The 22,470-nt window shown below is 37.0% G+C and overlaps 1 protein-coding gene across 1 annotated transcript in view; it reads left to right on the top strand.

Moving 5' to 3' along the window:
* MAGI2 (membrane associated guanylate kinase, WW and PDZ domain containing 2) overlaps positions 1-22,470 on the top strand; it is a 1,334,434-nt gene that overhangs the window by 1,069,599 nt on the left and 242,365 nt on the right. Inside the window, exon 11 of the mRNA XM_049642268.1 lies at positions 18,148-18,786. Coding sequence (XP_049498225.1) covers positions 18,148-18,786 — 639 coding nt within the window. The remainder of the gene's footprint in view (positions 1-18,147; positions 18,787-22,470) is intronic.

Genomic DNA, 22,470 nt, shown 5'->3' with positions numbered 1-22,470 from the left:
TTAGGGCCCAATATATTTTTGACTACTAGTAGTAATATAATTTAAATTTTAAAAAGAAATATTTTGGGGCGCCTGGGTGGCGCAGTCGGTTAAGCGTCCGACTTCAGCCAGGTCACGATCTCACGGTCCGTGAGTTCGAGCCCCGCGTCAGGCTCTGGGCTGATGGCTCGGAGCCTGGAGCCTGTTTCCGATTCTGTGTCTCCCTCTCTCTCTGCCCCTCCCCCGTTCATGCTCTGTCTCTCTCTGTCCCAAAAATAAATAAAAAACGTTGAAAAAGAAATTCTTTAATAAAGTGTTTTTAAAAATCAACAAGCATAGACTATCCTGAGGTATTTTCCAGGCTATATTTCTCCAACTTATTTCCGTCGATTTTTTGTTAAATGTCTTACTAACTCACAATGCTCCATGTCTGTGGAACTGTCCTAATAACTTCATATCATAGAAGAAATCAGGTTATATGAGAATAACTAGGGCACCTGGTTGGCTCAGTTGGTCAAGCCTCCAACTTCGGCTAGGTCATGATCTCACGGTTTGTGAGTTCGAGCCCCACATCGGGCTCTGTGCTGACAGCTCAGAGTCTGGAGCTTGCTTCTGATTCTGTGTCTCCCTCTCTGCCCCTCCCCTGCTGTCTCTCTCTGTCTCTCTGTCTCTCTGTCTCTCTCTCTCTCTCTCTCTCTCTTTCTCTCCTCTCTCTCAAATAAACATTAAAAATTAAAAAAAAAAAGAAAACTAATTTTTAGTCAACCCATCCTGGCTGCTAGCAATTATCCATTTCTTTTCTAAGGCTCATGCACAGTTTTTCTAATAATCTGTTCTAAACGAGCAACAAATTTTACTTGCCTATTTATGATTTCTAGAAACACTTTTTCCTTTTAAAAAAAATGGGCCAACTGCCTGGCCTTCATTTTCCAAGATTTCTCCCATTCACTCTCATTTCTTGAAGAATTCTCATGGTGAGTTCTTTCAGAAGAATAAATTTGGAATACTTGGAATCACAAGATATGAGTCTGGTACCATTTAACTGCTTTGAGCAACAATCATTGCTCAAAACAATTTACCTATTCTATAAAATATCTATTCTATCAAATAGGCATAATAATTATCCTTATAAAATATAGTATGTGGAAAAGTATTAGACAGAGTGTATATGATGGTGCTGGAACAACTGTATAATAAAATTAGTGTCCTGGAGACTTAAACCTATTTAGTAGTTGACACTCTCTAGCTTTAATTTTCCCTGTCTTGATTCTGATACCACCTGGAGTACGCAAACTGTTTCCAAAGGCCAGTGAGTAATGCTGTACTGTGCCATGACCTTCCCTTGGGATAAAGTTTGGCAATCTATGACAACCTGGGCAATTCTGCCCACTGCCTGTTTTTGTAAGTTTTATGGCAACAACCAAACTCATTTGTTTATATATTGTCTGTGACTGGTTTTGTGCTATAATGGCAGAGCTGAGTAGCTGCTACAGAGATCACATAGCTTTTAAGCCAGAAATATTTACTTTCTGGCTTTTCCCAGAAAAATGTTTGCTGACCTTTACCTTTGACTACACACTTTAGAAAAGAGGGACTTTGCGATATATAATTTTCTGTACACAATTCCTAATCAAGCTCTGTGCTTAAGTACTAAATAAATTCATTTTATAATAATCCCTTTAATAGGATTTTATGACCTAAATGAAATTATATTCTAAAATAAAATAATGTGTAATGATTTGATAAAACTAGATCAATTAGAATAGTTAGCTAGAAAATCCTGTTGATTTTAAGCCTTGTTGATAAAAAAAAAATGAAAATCTGTAATACCTCTGTTTGATTTGCAGCCTTAATAAATCCTAAATATTAAACAAAGTGCATCTTTTATGATGATTGCACTGATACTCATGTCAAATTGAGCATCAGATCTCATTGTCCAGTAAAGTAGACATCAATGGAAATAATGTAGAAAGTTAAGCTGAATCTTAGCTCTAACTTAAGATACGATCTACATTTCCTTTTAAAATGGCTTGCTCAGCCCAATGTGTCAGCACAATATTTGAATATTCTAAAACTTAAGTACAGAAAAAAGTTCTCAAATTAAGAGTCTCAAGAGTCAAAGTTTGAAACCACTTTGTTTGGGGGGCCTTTTTCAATAAAGAATTTCAGGACAAAGTACATGTTATTCTGCACGACAGTCTGTTAATTGTTTCCAAGAGAATAATAACAAGCCGTCCTTGAAAGGAATGTCTGGCAATGGAATTAGCTCTGGAGACTTTAAGACGGTATTTGCCAAGAAACAAGGTCAGTCTGATAATATGTCAAACACATCCTTTATTAACCTGAATAAATAAAATATACCTATAAATTATGAAGTGCATGGTGGCTGAGTTGCCTGACCACTGCTTTTAAAGGTTCTCATTAGCATGTCATGTCTGTAATAAATGACTTTAAATTTTGTATTTTCTCTGACAGGATATTTTAAATTGTATAAAAGCAATACCCTCCTGTTCGCAGGGGAAAGAATGGCTATGCAATTATTTTATAGAATCATGGTCCAGGTTGAGCTTTACTGACATAATTGATTAAATAATGGATCAGAGTCTTCTATGGAATACATGTCTCTTCCAAAGTGGTTATTGCTATATATAGCTCATAGCATCTGTAATAGGCCTAATAGCAATAAATCTGTTTCAACAGAGTAACCCAAAAGACTTCAGTTAAAGTGATATTTTAAAAGCCAATGACTAGTTATTGTATTTAATTCATGTTAGCAGACCATAAATAGGGGAAATTAATGAAAAATATAACCTTTTCTGCATGCTAAAACTCAGGAACAATGATTTTTCATCTTTCATCGGAAAATAACCAGGTTAACCCAACATTATATAAATGTCTCGATTGCACAATGCAATAAATGTGTAACATTTAACAGGTAATTAAGACTGTGTCTAAAACAGTGAGAGAATAAGAGAATTCAAATATAAATATGCACACATACACACACAGTATACAGCATGGTCTGTCACAATTTACCCACAAAGCCTTACAAACCAGTTTATCTATTTGAGATGCCTGTAACCATCCCCTAGGCAAATACTTTTTGGGTGTATCTAATCTAAATTATCCTGACCTGAGCTGTATCTTTGTGTTTAACCGAGATGTGTGAGGGCACAATTTGAGTCCATAGGAAAATAATCCCACAACTGAAGAACTATGATCAATCCAAAGAATGTGATTTTTGTGCAAGGTTTATGCTGTATTAAGTAAGTAAAAGAGCAAAAGTCAACTAATAAGTATGAGACCACTTCCCTTGTCTTTCCTTGTCCCAGTCACTGACCACCACCCCAATCTTCATCCTCCTCAATCGGTACTTCCCTGAAAGTACCCCTCCCCATCTAACACTGTTTCCCAAATTCACTGCACTTTTAGATAGCTCTTCTTTGGATAGCTCATAGTTTAAGATATTGCATGGCTACAAATCTTTGCCTTCAGCAAATGTCCTTGATCCCTTATTCTGTGTCGATGCTGTACTAGATGCCCACTAGATAAATGAGAAATGAGGATAGCTGTTTTCTGCATTACTCCAAAGAGAAAGGATATGCATTTTTCTCATTTTTTTAAATTTTGTTTTGTTTGGTACCTTGGTGAGCACTGCTTATTAATAAGCAACACTTATTTTTAAAATTTCACTGAAATACTGAAAAAGAATCATGCATTTATCCGTAGTAACTATATGCTAGTTTTCCTTGCCACTTTGAGTTACAGTTAATAGTATTTTAAGGTTAGGGACTAAGTCTTATGCATCTTTGTATCTGCTGGGCCCTTCTCAGAGCACATAGTAGGGACCACATAAATATTTATTGAATGCATACTAAAATGTCAAAATTATTGTATTATGATTAAAAATACATTAACCTGATGTGAGTTACACTGGTTAACCCATGCTGATGTAAAACTCTAATTAATAGTTAAGTTACTGAAAATAGAAGAACTAACTAATTGCTGCCGAATAAAAGAATTGAGATTTGGGCACCTGAGTGGCTCAGTCAGTTGAGCAGTGACTTTGGCACAGGTCATGATCTCATGGTTCACAGGTTCGAGCCCACATCGGGTTCTGTGCTGAAAGCTCAAAGCCTGGAGCCTGCTTCAGATTCTGTGTCTCCCTCTCTCTCTGCCCCTCCCCACTCGCTCTCTCTCTCTCTCTCTCTCTCCCAAAAAATAAGTAAACATTAAAAAAAAATTTTTAAAGAATTGAGGTTGGAAATCATTTTAAATACAAAATCCATAGAGAAATAACAAAAGAAATCAGAAGTGAAAGCTTAGGACCTAGGTTCCTATGATCATGGCTCCAAAACTTTTATCTGTAGCCTCTCACCTCTGTGTTTGCAAGCATCCCCATCTACTAGAATTTACAAATCATTACTTACCTTCCTCCTACCATGAATTTTCACTTATGCCAATGATTCTTACAGATAACAAAGCTAACATTTTAAACATTTCTCTAGTTTTTAAGATATCAAAAATAAAGATATTTTGTATATGTAAAATATGCAAGATATGTCATAACTATAATTATGTTCTTCACATACTGATTTAATCAACCATAATTAGTAAAGTTACAGTTAAAAATAGTGTTAGTGCATCTTTCCAGACTTAAAAAAAAATAGTAAAGAATTTATGAGAACATTTTTTCTGAACAAAGAAAAGCATTTAATTAAGTAAAATAGGTACTGAAGTTTATTTTTGTATTCAATTTGCCTTTACAAAAAACAAAATTCTGCCTCTTAGCTTTAATCCTTCTTCACAAAGCAGGTAAATGTCTTGTCAGACTTAACATGATAATTGCAAATTTAATAGGTGAATAAACTTAAGAACCTACAATCAAACCCATAGGGAAAAATAAAACCAAGACAAAAATTAGATAAAACAGTTTGTAGCAGAAAATATTTTATATAGTTCTTATTTCCCATCTTTTCAGAGCTAAGTCTGAATTTTAATTAATATTTTTTCCAATATCCTGACTCAAGTATTTTATGCTGAAGGAATTATTGAAAGATTGACTAGCAGACTTTTGATGTAGTAATAAATATTTATGATCTCCTGACTGTATTTTTATATTATTCATTGACTAAATCCTTAGATCTCTTGCTTCCATAAGCCAGTAATTATGGATATCAAGTGTAACTTCATGCTTTCTCTGTGTCAGTTTCCTGAGTAGAAGTCAAAATGGAAATGGTTTACAATTACATGCCTTCAGCCATCATTGATTATTGTTTATGTAGAAAAGTTAGCATGTCTGTGTAACTAAAATTGAAAATACAATGTACAAAAAAAATAACAACTAAATATCTGTTCCCTGTGTTCTAGACCTAAGGAAACTGATGCTTTACAGTTAGCTAATGAGCTAATTGCCCCTCCCATACTTGGGTCCATTCAAATTATCAACCCTGATTTCAGTTAATTGGAATACATAGTCCTGTTCCTAGTAGTTCAGCCTTTTAGGATTTATGAAAGCCAGATTTTCAAAGCTTAAGCATCTCATATACTATTTTTTGTTCTTTTTTTTTTTCCTGTATTTATTAGATGTTTATGACCTCAAAGTTGTATTCCCAATGGTGCTCTTTTGTAGCTTGGCATTTTGTCCACATTTTGTTTTGATTTACTTCCTTTACCCTTGGGCACCTGGTCAGCCCATTCAGATATAGATAATTCTATCATTTTGATTTTCATGTAGGCTACAAGTTGTGCATAAAAACTGGACTGGTATGTCATGATAAAATATCGCATATGTTTACATTATGCCAAAATAGGTGTTCAATTCAGGCAGTCAAAATGTGAAATTGGGTAAACAAAATTCCAAATGATTAACTTGTAGTCTAAGTCTTAAGAAATGCCAAATAAATCGATGAAATGAATCTTGAAATTTCATAAATTTATATAACCGAGAATGCATATAGTTAGCACACTGGCCTGAAAGTAACACCAAACATGATAGAGACTGAGGCAGCTCTGATATTTTGCAACTGTGGTACTTAGTTTTGCTAAGCTATGACGACTTCTTCTACAAAACAAAGTTAGTATATTCTCCACCAGGTTATTTCAAGGATTAAATGAGACTAAGTCTCTAAAGTGCTTGGTGGAATTTGGGGCACACGGTTTTATTATTCTTAGCACATAAATAGTAGCTATTGTTATTAGCCAATTTAGTCATTGCTCTGTGACTTCCAACCATGCATATTTTCAGTAGAAAGGATTTAATGGACTATTTTTGCATTATCTAAACCAAAAAAAAAAAAAAAAATCAAGAGACTATGTAAAACTTTTACTTTTCGATTGATTAATCTGGGACTATATGGTTATGACTCTTGCATTTTAGTCTGGTTTGCAAGAACTTGAAATATAAAGTGCTGATAGTATAATTATAAAATTATTACTAGATTTGGGTTTAGAAAGCAAGAAATTTTCATTGTTTTGTCTTTATTGTTAATTATATTTGGCTGGAATACAAAATGTACTGTAACCCTTCAGTGAGCGATGAGTGATATAACATAGACACGTGGATCTATTCATGTAGATATATGTTCAGTGGGAGTGATAGAAGGAGGGACAGTTTAAGATCTTCCAGGATGATTCTCCACTAACTTATTCCAATCAGTTTTAGTATAATAATTGTAATATTGGGAACAGCAGGGGATTATATTGTTTTTCTCTGTGCATTTGTCTGCTGCATCTGAGAATAGAATAATCTCCATTATCTGCAGGGAAATTGCTGCATATTTCCCTGAAACTCATAGACTAGTGACATTATTCATCCCCAAAACAATCTGTGTACAATGTATGGCGTAGAGGGGGTCGTGGGAAGGTACATACCCTTATGGAGGAAGTCTTGGATGTCTGATATTATAAAAGACCATATTGATTTCCCTTTCTCTTCTCCTAAATCAAAGAGATAGTAACCATCTTTCTCTGGATTCCAAAATTTTAGTGCAGCCAAGAGAAAAATGTTTCTTCCCCTTTTCCATGTGTTTGAGGGTTTTCAATTGACAGTCTTTGGTGTATATGGCCCGATGAGCAGACTGACTTTTTGATACTTGTATAAAATATTGCTCTTTCAGAAACTGAAATTGGAAATAAAAGTGTCCAAGTTTGAACGATCAGAGTCTGTCAGTGAAGATTCACATCTGCCAAGTCTGTTTTCCTCTTAACAAGTTAGAAGGCTCTCTCACCAAGCCTTGGACCCGTGTGTATGCAATATACAGTCACATTTTTAGCATGGCACATTTGTTCTTTCTGCCAGCCATTTTATGAAGCTCGGCAACTTAATGCTGCACCAGTTCAGAAGTCCATATGGGAGGAATATTCTGGCAGCCCTCATTTCAGCAAGGCAGCAGGGGCTCTGCAATTGTTCACGTGAAGGGAGTGAAGGAGTAGATCAACATAATCTAATGTTACAGTATCAGTTAGGGATTGTTGATTGGCTTGCAGTGGAAGCACCAGTCAGAGCACTTTCCAGAAATACCATACAGGGTGATAAAGATCTAGGGGTGAGAGTTCCTTGGCCGAGCAGCCCCAAAATTGACATCCTCTATCTTCAGTCTGGATGCTCAAGACAGTACCCAGCTCACACAGGAACAGATAGTCTTTTTTTTTTCCAAAAGTAATTCAAGGGAACAAGTTTGCAAAATGTTCTCTGGCATCTTGAAATAGTTATTCCCCCCTATTCTAGTACCAATTTCACAGTATCAAAAACTAAATTCCACTTTCCTCCAACTAAAAAAACACTGCTTCTACCTTTCTTAAAAGTGCATGTTGGTAGCAAACACTTAGAAACCGTTGGGCAGGAGGCAGTGGTCTGAATGAAATGGATCCACTGGTCCTTTTCATCTCTCCTTGATGTTCATTTTTCTTGCTCAGTCAGAATGGCTTGCAATCCACAATCGTGGGTTGAGTAAACTGTTGGAAAACAGGTCCACAAACAGTTCCTGGCTCCCCCCAGCCAGCTGTCCCCCATCAGTTCAGGGGAAGCTTTACAGCGATTTGATACTGTGTTGGAGTAAGTTCAGAAGGTAGTGATGATCATGCCATGTTGGCCCCTAGGAGCCACTTATGTAAAAAAGAACCATACTCTTTGAGGTCTATGGTTAATGCTATTTGAAAGTAAGCATGCGAGTTGCTTGCCATTCATATAAAATTGCTCTTCTTTTCAAGGTACTTCTGTAGTTTGAGTTTTCATGGAGGGTTGTGTGTTGATTGAGCATATTTCTTTGATGACTCTGCCCTCATCTGTATCTATAACACACAGGAGAGGACAAGGAAACTTCATTTTTATCTTGCTTTCATAAACTTTCATCTTGCCAAGGTTTTAATATAGATTTTTAAATTCTTTCATTTTTATTTTCTTCAGTGAAATTGTAAGTTCCCTTTCAATGCAAGAACCAATTTTCATTTTACAGGATTCCTCTGATAACATGTTGGTCTTTTTTGTGTTTGTTTAAAATTCATTACATTGTTTTAGAGAAATGACAGATTCATTGACCATTTCATGTTACTGAATTAAAGTGAGAAAGCTATTTAGAAAGCCTCTGCTCTTTGGAGCTTTGCAAAAACCAGTCTTTTGTGCTTTCTTTTTGTGCCTTTACTTATAGTTTTAATCTGAAGAGTTGTTTCATCTTTGCCAAATCAGCAAATAATCAATGCTTTTAAATTTCTCTTTTCTTTCTCCTCTCTAACAAAGTAAAATGCAAGTATTTAAATAGATCTTACCACACAATGCCAAACACAAAGGAAATGTAAATAGCTCGCTGGACTAATTCACATCTGCCAGGGAATAATTGTTGGATGTGTGCTGATTAGGCATAATTTTTTTTCAACCAAGCTTTTAATTAGGCATCTGCACCGGGTCACACAGATGACATTATAAAATGTGGATTAAGAAGTCTTTCATTCTTTTGAGAAATAAGTGGCCATGCTAACATCTTGGTATCCTTCTGCCTATAGTTAGAGTGTTGGAATCACTGGCTGCTGTTGGAACCTTGGGGTAGGCCCCCAGAAGCTTGTCATTTACCTGTTTAATGGTGCCACAGAAGTTTCCCAGTACCTTATGGGAGGGCAGTAGGAGAGCTTTTCATATTCTCACAAGATGTAGATAATCCCCAGGCTGCACCTTAGACATGATGCTTTCTGACTTTTACATTTAACATGAACAGAAACTAGACTACAGAAAGTGAAACTGCTCCGGCGCCTGGGTAGCTCAGTAGGTTAAGTGACAGACTTCAGCTCAGGTCATGATCTTGTGGTTTGTGAGTTTGAGCTCCACATCGGGCTCTGTGCTGACAGTTCAGAGCCTGGAGCCTGCTTCAGATTCTGTGTCTCCCTCTCTCTGTGCCCATCCTCCCCCAACCCTGCCCCCTTCCTCCCCCAACCCTGCCCCCTTCCTCCCCCGCCCCCTCCGGGCTCGCACTCTGTCTCTCTCTCTCAAGAATAAGTAAACCTTAAAAAAAAAGGAAAGAAAAGAAAGTGAAACTGCTTGCTCAAGATCACACAGCTATTGAAATAATTTCTAGTAGAGCTTATGTTTCACGATGGTTACTGAGTTTGGGGAGTTTCAGTGCCCTATCACCCCTCGGCCTCAGCATCCTCAAAGCCTTCTTCCAGGCAGCTTTTTAGAAGGGACCACAGGAAGCTGACTGAGCGATTGCGATAGATTCCCCTGTTTGCAATTATTTGCTTCACCGCTTTCCTCCATTAACTTAACTAATTAAAAGAATATTGCAGTTCATTTCTCAATTTTCATATTCAGGAATTAAAGATATTTTACCCAGTGTTCCTACTGATATGATTTGAGGTACACAAAAGAATGCCTGAGTCAACACTTGTCCCAGATGATTTGAAATTCTTAACATTTGTGTGGAAGTCTTGAATTCAATGTCTAAATCTCACCTAATTATTAGTGTGACTTTAGAGAAGTTATGTAACTTCTCAGCTCAGTTTTCATATGTATAAAGAAAGTATAGGTCACAATGCCTATTTTATACAGATTATGGAAGAATTGGGTAAGGTGGGGTTTGTAAGTGCCAGATAAATATTATATGTATTAAAATGGTAGTCACTATGGTCAGAGAAATTCGTGGTGCTGTTAATGTGGTTAAAATGGATTGAAGAACTAAGCTGTCAGGAGGAATGCCACACAGGGAGAAGTAATTAACAGCCAACACAATAGGAGGTGGCCAGAAAGATGGTCAAAAAGTGAAGCTGTCCTCAAAGGGTGATTAGGAATTTGTTAGTGGGGACAAGGCATGGAGAGAAGCAGGAGGCTGGGAAGAACAGAGGATGTATAGGGGCATGGCTGTGAGCTTGGGCAAGTGAAACACAGTATAGGTTGGGAAGAGACAGGAGATGGTGAAAACGTATAAGATCCTTATATGCTATGCTACAGAATTTGGACTCTATTATCTTCCTGTGAACAGGCACTGAAGGACATGAAATAGAAAAAACATCAGAGAATAAAGTATAGAGGAGGAGCTGAGCTTTGCAGCCACTGACACTAGTGTCCTTGACCTGCAGAATATTCACACTCTTTTGGTTCCTGAGCCAATACTGACCAGAAAGGGGAGTTAATTAGGAATCCCCTGTACTCCTAGAAATCTGTACAGGGTGGGATTAGGGAACTCCGTAATCCCACAGGTTCACTGAATTATGCATATGCTAGGCTTCCCTCTCCTCCTTCTCTTGTCTTTCCTGCTGACATCAGGAAGACCAGCCAAGAGACTGTTGCAGAAGTTCATACAAGAGATGGTAAGCCCTGACCTCAGGTGGTGGAAGTAGGAAAACAAAGAAAGGAACCAACTGCAGATTTAGCTAAGAGGGAGATCCAGACCCTGTGTCTTAGAATTCCAGAATGAAGAAAATACCTTAGAGATCATCTGGTTCAGTCTCCCCTTTAATAACATGGTGCCTGAGTCATAGTAGTCGTTGAGTATAGTAAATATTTGCTGAACAAATTAATGAATAAATGAGGGCTAAGACCCAGAAATGTGCTGACACCACTAATTATTAACATCACTGGCATAAGAACATAAATCTCCTGATTCCTAAGTCAGTGCTCTCTCCATATGGCACACTTGGTTTTATAATGTAAAACATAAATACATACATACATACAGACATACATACATTCATACATTCATTATTGGAGACTTATGTTAGTGCTATAGCTGAATTCACCTCATTTTCATTCACAATGTGATTTAAAATGTAGCATACAGATTTAATAAACTATCCTTTTCTGATGAAGGCATTTTGTACTGACTCTCATACCTTCATAACCTAAATATTTCTGTTTTGCATTTCTGCATAATGGGAGGATTCCTGCAGTAATGCTATCTACAAGACAGATGTTTAAAGTCAATAGAAGCATGGAAGGTTCAGAATTTCCAAGGTGGGATCTCCTCCAATTAATGGCTATTTTTATAACTATCACTCTAAAGAGACCATTTGGGAATTTTAGAAACTGCTTTAAATTATTCCAAGAGAATGGTGTTTCTGCCTTATGACAACAGAAATCTGGGAAATAGTCTTTATTTTAAGCAAAAAAAAAAAGAGAGAGAGAGAGAGAGATTTAGGTATAAGGAAAAACTTTGGGGCAATAAGAGACATAGAACCCTATAACAGATTCATCAAGGAACCTGAGAAAATAAGACAAAGGCCCATTTATTTCCTTGGGTATTTCTCTCTAGATGTTTCTCACTTTGTGACATTACTAAGACTATGCCAAGACCGACACATGTGGATGTAGTAAGTTGCACCTACCACCTCACCTCTCACCACTGCCACACAGTTCAGACTATCTGATCCCTACACCCGCAGCACATTGTATTTATATTCCAGAAAAGAATGAGGAATCCAAGGATACTTTCATGAGTCACTGGTCTTCCTTGATGGGAAATGGTGTATTCAGTCACATGGATGAACATATCTGTCCTCTCAAATTTCTGCAAAAAAAACTATCAAATACTTTAATAAAATTCAGCAGGTTCCTTTTAAAATTTTTTAACATTTATTTATTTTTGAGAGAGAGAGAGCATGAGCAGGGGAAGGGCAGAGAGAGAGGGAGACACAGAATCCGAAGCAGGCTCCAGGCCCTGAGCTGTCAGCACAGAGCCCGATGAGGGACTGGAACTCACGGACCGCGAGATCATGACCTGAGCAAAGTCGGATGCCCAACCGACTAAGCCACCCAGTCCCCCCTCAGCAGGTTCCTTTTAAAGATTCGAACTATTGTATTATTCTCATCCTTAAGATGTTTTTATTTTCGACTCGTTATCAGTTATTTGTTTAAAAGTTTAACATATGTATTTATATATGTAACATCATAATAGTTCTGTACCATTTATAGGACATTTTCACAGACATCTCTTTTCTGTAGGGTAGGGTAGAACAGCTGTCATTATCTCCATTTCATAGATGAGGAAACAGATGTTGAATGACTTGCTCAAAGAGTGACCCAAGGAGACCCAGCTTCAATTCCGTTTGCCCATCTGACATACCACAATGCTTCATTTGGGAGAATAAACAATATCAAGGGCGAGTATTTACAATTTAATTGAAGTGTTGAGTATCACACCCTCAAAAGTACATTTCAGAATGTATTATGTTTTGGAGGGTTGTAGAATAGAATGAAAATGAATTTCAATATTATAATAAAATTTCCTATTACAGTAAAATTATATATTTTTATTATAAAAAACACAAACACACAAGATTCAGAAAAGGAAGTCCAGTTAAATCTTATTAGCTGGAGAGGAACCTCAAAAAAATAATAAGTTTTCAATACAGAATTCATGTAATTGGTGGGATGGGAGTAGTGGGTGAGAATTGTCTTTCAGCAAAAATTTAGATGACTTGGGAAAAACAGAAGTTAGAAACAATGAAGGCTCCAAAGTTAGCAAATAAACCTACTCCAGTTTTCCTCTGACTAAACCTTTCTATCCTTTATTCAATAGGAATTTATCCTAAATACCTAAAGAGTTCTCAACATAGTAATATTACTCTATTTATTTTGTGGGGGGAAACATAGAACAGGTAGAAAACTCCCACAGAAGAATAAAGTCAAGAGATGAAATTGTAACATGAGATAGTAACAATCGGAGCAAAATAATGAAAGATATTTTTGAAGAGGTGAGGAAGGAATGAATCAGATGAGATGGAGTTACACACAGAAAGGAAGTGCCCCTGAGGGTAGAGGAATAGCAGACTTCAACTAAAAGGCATAGAGCAAGTTGTAGATTGTAGGCAGCAAAGACACCAGCATCACAGAATGGAAGTTTATAGGGTAGTGAAAACAAAAATAAATTGGAAAGCCTACTGGTCAAGAGTGTTAACCAACACGTTTAAAGATTGAGTATTTTGAACTTCCATGACTACAGGATGTGAATGGAATGTGAAGTAAGTTAGTCTAGTCTGGTCCAAGATGGTGGTTAAGGAAGGTAGACAGCAGGTGGTAAGTGACAGAGGCTAAAAAGGAAGTTTCGGCATACTACAGTGACTCAACGAATGTGGGAGCAGAAGAAAGAGGTACAAAAATAATTCCATTTTAAGCAATGCTCTATGAAAAGTGCCCTATTTCATCCAAAATGATGAAGAACCCAAGAGATATCCAATATTGTATTTTGGTTTCCATGACTAAGAGAGAGACCAGTTATCTTGGAACATATTCTTATACAGGCCAGCAATTTTAAACTTCTGCTTCATCAGCCTGATTCTCCTTCACTTGTACTTTGAAATCTCATAACTGAGAATCAGGTCTTTATGAGACCAGCCCTATTTGGGACACCAAACTCATCAGTCACATCAAATTTGACCCATAGGCCCCAGGTCAGTAGCCCTAAGACATCTGGCCTCAATAGGGCCTAAAGTAAATGGCCATATAAGAAACAACGTAACATTGCAGGCAACATGGCAATGAAAATGCATGCTTGGCTGCCAAAAGAAATGCATCATTTTATTTTTGTGAAGAACCTTTTTTTGGTAAAATTAAAAGTGTTTTCACAAGGGTGATCTCATTCTCACAGTAGCCATGGCAAAAAGGAAATGGAGGAGATATTTTGATTCCCATTTTATAAAAGAATGAATTGAGAGAGGGAGAAATCAAGCGACTCTTTTCCAATTCTCCCTCTTAAATAGGCCAACGGGGCTTGAGCTAGAGCCAATTTTCCTAATGACGTCTCTTTCTGTGCTCTGAAGCCCAGTCTATCCCAGGATTTGGCATGGCACCATCGGATGGCATATACCAGGTGGCTCATATTTTTATTTCACAACATGTAAATGACATTCATACAGCAAGTCTATAAATATCCTACCCAATTAGTTCTATCTGAACAGGCAAATGTTTGCTTACAAATCCATCTACAACAATTTTGGCATGACACAATGTCTAGGCATCTATATACATTTTTTTTAAAGTGAGCAGCTGAGTACTGTCAAGTTGTTAGTTTTATCCTGTGATAACTGACCTCTCATCTTTTACATTCAGAAAGCTTCTGTGTAGCGCCGTAAAGATATCACTTTATCACTGCTTGCTTGATGACTTGAAAAATTGCTCTGAGCGGAAAAGATCCATAAATTTTAAAAGGCAGTCTTACCAAGAACCACAAATAGTTCTTATTCTGCTTCTAAATAGCAAGATCACATTAAAACTCAAAAATAGATAACATTAATCACTATAATTCAAATAACTACTCTCTAGACCTGGCAGGGAACCGTCAGAGCTTAGTTCTTTCCTCCTATGAATTTCTGGCACAGCATGCTGGGGGGCTGGGGAGTTGTTAACAGTGATTAAAGTTAGGGAAAGCCTTAGAGGCATTTGTTACCTTCCTACCTTTGATCTGCCTACTCAGAAACTCATACTCAGTCTTGATTATGACTATGGTGGGAATATCTTGGTAGGACTGTCCTGATTTTAGAGAAGGATGTAACCAAGGACAGATAATAATTACTGGAATGGCAATCATCCTTTGCATAACAACTTACAAACCCTGTCACCTGCATGATCTCATTTGTTATTTCCCATAGAACAAGAAGTTGCTATTACTCTTGTTCCTCATTACTTGTGAAGAATCTGAGTCACAGAGGATTTAAGTTGGTTTTGGAAGTCACACAGCTAATTTTAAGTGAGGGAGCTGGAAATCAGACCAAAGTCTTCTGACACCCTACCCCATATAATGTCATCTATACCGTGCAGCCCCCCAGACCTACCGAAAACACTGGATCCAGAATGGAGATGGGCAGAAGAGCGGTCAATGTGTTAAAACAAAAAAATGTAAAAGACTAACCAAATAGGAAAAAAATGAGGAAATGATATGTACTAAAGAGGAAACCCAAATGGCCAATAAACATATAAAAAATTCTCACCCTTACTAGCAGTCTGGGAAATGCAAATTAAAACCATGATCACACCCATTAGATCAATGAAAGTTAAGCCTGAGAATGCCAAGTATTGCATCAGATAGGGAGCAATGAAAATTTTGATATACTAAAAATGGGAGTGTGCAGCTATTTGACCTATTTTGCGAGCCATTTGCCATTGTGTAACGAAGTTGAAAAAGCATGTGGTCTATGCCCAGCAATTCTGTGGCAAGGTCCATATCTCAGAAAAACTCTATATTCACAAGGGCCATGGAAAGAGATTATTAGCAGAATTATCTTAAATAGCCAAAAATTCACAAAAACCCCAGCATCCATTAACAGAAAAATGGATAAATGTTAATAAAAGAGTGATATAGCCATCCAATCCTCTATTGCAATGAAGAGTAATGAACTAGAGGTAAAGGTATTAAATAGATAAACATCAGAAATACATTTGGAAGGAAATTATAGAAGATTAATATGTATTCCATTTCCAATGATTTTTAGAATGTGAAAAGCCATATTTGGGGGTATATTATTATTTAGGGATTAAATATTATTTAGGAATATTATTTACAGGTACCTGGATATGTCATAAAAGCATAAAGTACATGTGAATAAAGCAGGACAGTGACTACCTTTGGAAAGGGCAAGAAGTGAATACAAGTGGGAGGGGGGTGCTACCTGGAGGGCCATAACTAATATGTGCAGTGCTGTCTTCATTAAGTTGGATGGTGGTACACAGGTAGTTATTATTCTTTCAACCTTCTAATGTGTAAAATAGATTATCAAAACTTAAAAATCAAAGAGGCAGGAAAGAAAAGAAAAAAAGTTTGTCTGGATTAGACACCTCTCTGGGACTCTGGGATGACCAGGCCAGTTGAAAATGATGTCACAGGGTCCCCGGCCACCCTGGTCTAATGAGGAGTCATAGCAGCAGGGGGAGGAGGATCATCCCAACTCAGCCCTGTATCATGCTCCAAAATCCCAGCCATTACCAACACCCTTTCTGATAGACATAATTTGAAGAGTGAAGTTCCATCTCACCAGTCACAGAGTCTGTGACATTTTCTAGAATCACACCTAACCTGGATCCCCAGAAAATGGCTTTTCTGTCTTTATATCTTTAGCACTTTCACACAGTTCTCTAGCATTCGGGAAGAGGGAGTGTTAACTGAGTCTATGTTGCTGATAGTATTTTACTCAGGAATGTTTTATTCATAGAATTATTTATTTGAGAATGCATATAGTGGAGTAATTTTATATCAGATACTAAAAAAATCTAGAAAAGTATTTAACTCTGAAAACTCAACTCTGTGTTTTTCATTTTTGATGTTTGCAATTTTGATGGGCAAGAATATCTCAGAATGAAATCCTTAGCCATTTACACTATCCCTTTCAGAATTATCCTGATAAATTAATGTCTGCTGAGTTACTCATTTGACAGTCCATGAAAACATGTCTTTTTATCCCTCATATACTCCTCAGCATAGTCAGGCATAATCTCAGTTTGCAAGTTCAATTCTCAAATATTATGGTTTTTAAGGATAAAAATATCAATCCATAATAGAACAGTTGTCTAAATATAAAACTGTTATTCATACATAATTGAAAATTTAAACAGTTATCTCAAACAAGCATGTTTTTCTGCATTTTAAGGAGGAAATATTGTTTTCCAGAGTTATTCATTATAGTGAATAGTGAGTTCATTATAATGAATAATTAACATTTAGGGCATTTGAATATCATAAAGTTAACTTCTAACCAGTGGACTTTTGTAACTCTATTATAGTTCACTGGGGAGAGAGGACAAATGCCTTTTAAAAAATGATCTACAGAAATATAATTAATCTAACATCAAAGGATGAGCCTGTGGCAGCCTCCTGTTTGAAAGCCAGGGTCCCCAATCCCCTCCATCCTTTTTTAGCAACAGTGATATTAATAGTGGTCCACATTTTTGGGCACTCACCATGTGTCAGGCACTATGCCAAGCACTTTTCCTGCATTATCTTATTTTCTCCTCACAACAACTTTACAAACGCAGAACTGTGGTTCAAAGCAGGCAAGTCCCTTGCCCAATATCACATATCAGCTAAGTAGCTAGAGCCAGGATACGGACCCAGATCCCTGGTCCCAAAACCTGTGTTCTTGACCTTGCTTGTATACATGAACCTTTGTAATTACATCTTGCTGTAGATGGAGAAAGTAAGTGGGCAAAATATTTTCCTCTTTCACAAAAAAGAAAAATAGTTGAGTGAGACAAGTTATATGTCTATATCTCTATCTCTATCTCTATCTCTGTCTCTGTCTCTGTCTCTGTCTCTATCTCTATATATACTGGGGCTTTCTTTTTCATCCAAAACTTACGACTACCACTTCTCAGTAGTTTGAAAATTCTATTAACTGAATTGCACTGAAGATGGAAATGATGGAAAAGAAGCACAGAATGTGTGCTTCCTCAAGGCACAAATTCATCTAAACTTTTCTTCCTGAGCCTTTCTTTCTGAATACAAAGCTGTTTCTGAACTCCAAGAATAACCAAATAGGATTTTTTTTCGTCATTTGATCATTGTATTTGTTGGCAGACCTGTTGTAACCTTGAGTCACCTACGGTGAATTTAAATATTATTCTAATTGATTTTCTCACTGCTTACTGAGAAACACAGTGCCTCTTTTACTAGTCTCATAAATAATTCCATTTCTCTATGTCAACTTTAATTGAACTTACCTCATGTTGTCAATCTCTTTCTTTTTTCCTTGCAGGTGATGTCATTGTCTATATTAATGAAGTTTGTGTCCTTGGACACACTCATGCAGATGTAGTCAAACTTTTCCAGTCTGTTCCTATCGGTCAAAGTGTCAACCTGGTGTTGTGTCGTGGCTACCCTTTGCCCTTTGATCCTGAAGATCCTGCTAACAGCATGGTGCCACCCCTTGCAATAATGGAGAGGCCACCTCCAGTGATGGTCAACGGAAGACATAACTATGAAACATATTTGGAATACATTTCTCGGACCTCACAGTCAGTTCCAGATATAACAGATCGGCCACCTCATTCTTTGCACTCAATGCCAGCGGATGGTCAACTAGATGGCACGTATCCACCACCCGTCCATGATGACAATGTGTCTATGGCTTCATCTGGGGCCACCCAAGCTGAACTTATGACCTTAACCATTGTGAAAGGTGCCCAGGGCTTTGGCTTCACTATTGCCGATAGTCCTACAGGACAGCGGGTGAAACAAATACTTGACATTCAGGGATGCCCTGGCCTGTGTGAAGGCGACCTCATTGTTGAGATCAACCAGCAGAATGTACAGAACCTGAGCCATACAGAAGTAGTGGATATACTTAAGGACTGTCCCATTGGAAGCGAGACTTCTTTGATTATCCATCGAGGAGGTAAGATAACACTGGCTCATCAATAAAATATTCAGGTAAAATAGTAAGACCTTTACAATAATATCATAAAAGTGGAAGTTTCTCTGGAGCTGAATGAGAACACACTCTAAGAAAGTAAAAGAGAAAAGAGTCCAGGAAGCTATGGGTTTTTTTTTAATTTTTAGAATATGTATTCTCCTATTTTACATTAAACACAATAAACATAGTGCTTGCAGTCTTAAAAATCTACCTTAATATGAATTTGGAGGGTAAAGATTGAATCCCCAAATATGAGTGGGCTGTATTCCAAAAGTTCATTAACGTACCGACTATAGAAATCTCAGGCTGGGTTTCCATTGACTTAATTAAGAAATCTGAGTCTTCCAACCAAACCAATATTCTGTATTGTGCGTAGGATTCTAGGCTAGCTAGTTCAACCCTTTCCAAGTTCAAGTATAGTCTTGATAATCCCCATAAGAACCATTGGAAACTGATTGTTGCAGAAAAATCTTTTTAGAGTTGTGAATTGGGATGCTTAGCACACTTCTTTCACTACCACATGGATAATTACTCATGGTGCCCTCCATGACCTGGGAAGAAAGTTATGGAACAGGGTTAGAGCTGGAGTTCTGGGCTGGGTGTTCTAGGTGAAGTATGAACATCGGAGCAGTGAGGAGCATGGTAGGAGCTCTGAGACCTGGGTGTTTCTTCTTTTCTACCTTCTGGAGGAGAGAATGGGGCCACGCAGAAGGCCCCTCCTTCATTTCTGTGCTACTTTGCTCTTAATTATCAGTCAAACTAGGGAGAGAAAGAAGGGAGGGGCTACAGATAGGGAGGATTCTTGAAAATAGAGTATAAAAGAAAAGTCTCAAGCTAAGTCCTGGTTTTCCACTTACCAATTCTGGGATTTAGGATACTTAATGTCCAGGAGCCTCAGAAGCCTCATCTGTTATATTGTGATGAAAATACAATGGTGGTCCTGCTCTTCATGTCGAATGACCCACAATAGGTGTTCATGAAATGTCTGTTGAGTGTAAATGAGCTTCAAAGCTACAGCAAGGGTGGGTCAGAAGGGGCAGTACTGCAAGGAACTCATGCGTGAAGAACACATGTGTGGCAAACATATGTGATTGTCTATTCAGAGCACTAAAAACAGCATGAAAGCCCTGTCGGTTTGAAATGCAAATGAAAGCAGTCAAAGCTTGAAAAGAAGCACCTTTTATGATTTATTTGGCCCTCTCTGCAGGTGTTTCCACTTCAAGGAAATATTTACATTATTGATTCCTTGTGTGAAAATGGAGATCAAATACTAAGCATTTTTGAGCGACGGTATGCAAAGTATTATGTTCCTATATTAAAAAAGGGAAATTATGGTAGCAGAAGTCTTAAATTTGACCTTCCTAAGGCATTGTTACAAAATAGCACTTGAATCTTGATAATTAAATATTGACAGTGTATTTTCATTTCTACCACTGCTTGTGTAAGATTATAACCAATATTCTTAATTAAATAGCCGTATCTTCATAGCGTGCAATTGAAAAGCAAATCTTTGTAACAGGTTCTTGATATTAAAAGGTATACTGAAAATCACTGTGCACTATATCCAGCATATGATTTATAGAAACAAGTTTGTGTACAAATCATTAAGTACTGACTTTTTTTAAAGACTTGGCATAGCAGGAGGAAGTATTTTGAAATCATCTATGTATGTATAAATGCCCGCTCCCTGCTAGACAACCCTATTCTTGCTCTTTCTTTCCCCCTATTTTCTTCACCTCTCATTTAGTCCTCCAGCATGTTACATTCTACTTGCATTTTGTTTGTGTTTGGGGGTGAGGAATTTTTTTTTTTATTTTGTGGCCCCTACAATCACTTATGGAATGCAGTACCCAGGGATGCTTAAAGTATTTCTAGTCAGAAACCTCTCGTGTTTCCCCAAATTCCCACAATTTGCACTCAGCTGTCTGAAATTATTAGGAACTAACACCATGTTTTGTGATGAAATTGGCTTTATCTTATTATAGGCTACTCATAAGTGCTTATAGCCTCATTCAGATAAGTATAGACCTTAAAGAGCAAATTTGCATGCCTGTGTCCTTAGATCAGAACTGTGGTTGTTTGTTTTAATCATTTACTAGGATTTTTAGTTTCTAAAGCAATAATATACATGGTGTAATTTTTTTTAACAGTGTTGGAGGGTATACAATGGAAAGTAATTCTCTTTCCTGTGCCAGACTTTCAGTTCTTTTCTCAGAGGCAAACATGTTTTTTGAATAGAAACTTTCAGAAATTTTGTATACATAACTAGCATATCCATGAATATCTGTAGTATGTTTAATATAAATGTCTTGCTCTAAATATCTTGGCTATTAGGGTATAATTCATTTTTAACACACACCATTGTTGTGTAATTCATATAATATAAAATTCACCCACTTTAAGTGCTAAAATGATACGTTGTGTAACAATCACTGTAATCCTTAGAATATACATCATCTCAAGCCCCCTCAGCCCCAGAAAATCACTAACTAATATGCTTTCTGGATAGTTTTGCCTTTCTGTAAATTTTTTATAAATGTAATCTCTTATACAACATAATACTGCTGTGGTTTACCCACACTGGTGCATGTGTAAGTAGTTTGTTTTTATCACTGAACAGTATTCCATTGTATGGATCTATCATTTTTTAAATCCATTCACAAGTGGATGAACATAAAGAGTTGTTTTCAGTTTTCAACACTTATAATGTTGTTGTGAACATTTATTTTTTAATGTTTATTTATTCTGGGGGGTGCGGTGCAGAGGGAGAGAGGGAGAGAGGGAGAGAAAGAATCCCAAGCAGGTTCTGTGCTGTCAGTGCAGAGCCCAACATGGTGCTAAAACTCACTAATTGTGAGATCATGACCTGAGCTGAAACCAAGAATCAGACGCTTAATTGACTGAGCCATTCAGGTGTTCTGCTGTTAACATTTAGATAAAAGCATTTGTGTGTGCATATACTCTCATTTTTCTTGAGTAGATACCTAAGAGTGATACTGCTGGGTTATATGACAAGTATATGTTTAAATTGTTAAGAAATTGCCAGAATGTTTTCCAAAATGACTATACCATTTTACATTCCTACTAGCAATTTATGAGGTTTCCAGTTTCTACCCATTGTTGCCCTTAGTTGGTATAGTCAAGCTTTTTGATTATAGTCATTCTAGTGTCTGTATAATGATACCTTTCTTGTGATTTTAATTTACATTTCTCTGATCTTTTTATGTGTTTACCATGTTTTCATGTGTTTGTTAGTATTCATATATCTTCTTCGAAGGCATGACTACTCAATAGTTTGTCCATCTGAATATTTGCTCGGCTATTTATCTTCTTATTAAGTTGTAGAAGTTATGATTACAAGTCTTTCATAAGATAATATCGTTTGCAAATATTTTCTCCCAGTCTGTGGCTTGTCCTTTCACTTTCTTGATGGTTCCTTCTGATGCACAAAAGTTTTAGATTTTGATGAAGTCCAATTTATCAACGTTTTCTTATGTGGATTATTATTTTGGTGTTATATCTATGTAATCTCTGCCTGACCTGAGGTCACAAACTTTTTCCTACTTCCTTTAAAAGATATAGTTTCAGCTCTTGCATTTAGACCACTTTAAGATCACATATGTGCACAGTGTGAGGTAAGGGTCTAAATGCATTTTGCTGCATATG

This window comes from Panthera uncia, chromosome A2 (genome assembly GCF_023721935.1).
Source record: "Panthera uncia isolate 11264 chromosome A2, Puncia_PCG_1.0, whole genome shotgun sequence".
Taxonomy (NCBI): domain Eukaryota; kingdom Metazoa; phylum Chordata; class Mammalia; order Carnivora; family Felidae; genus Panthera; species Panthera uncia.
Note: the sequence above shows the minus strand (reverse complement) of the source record. Positions and strands in the feature narration are given on the sequence as shown.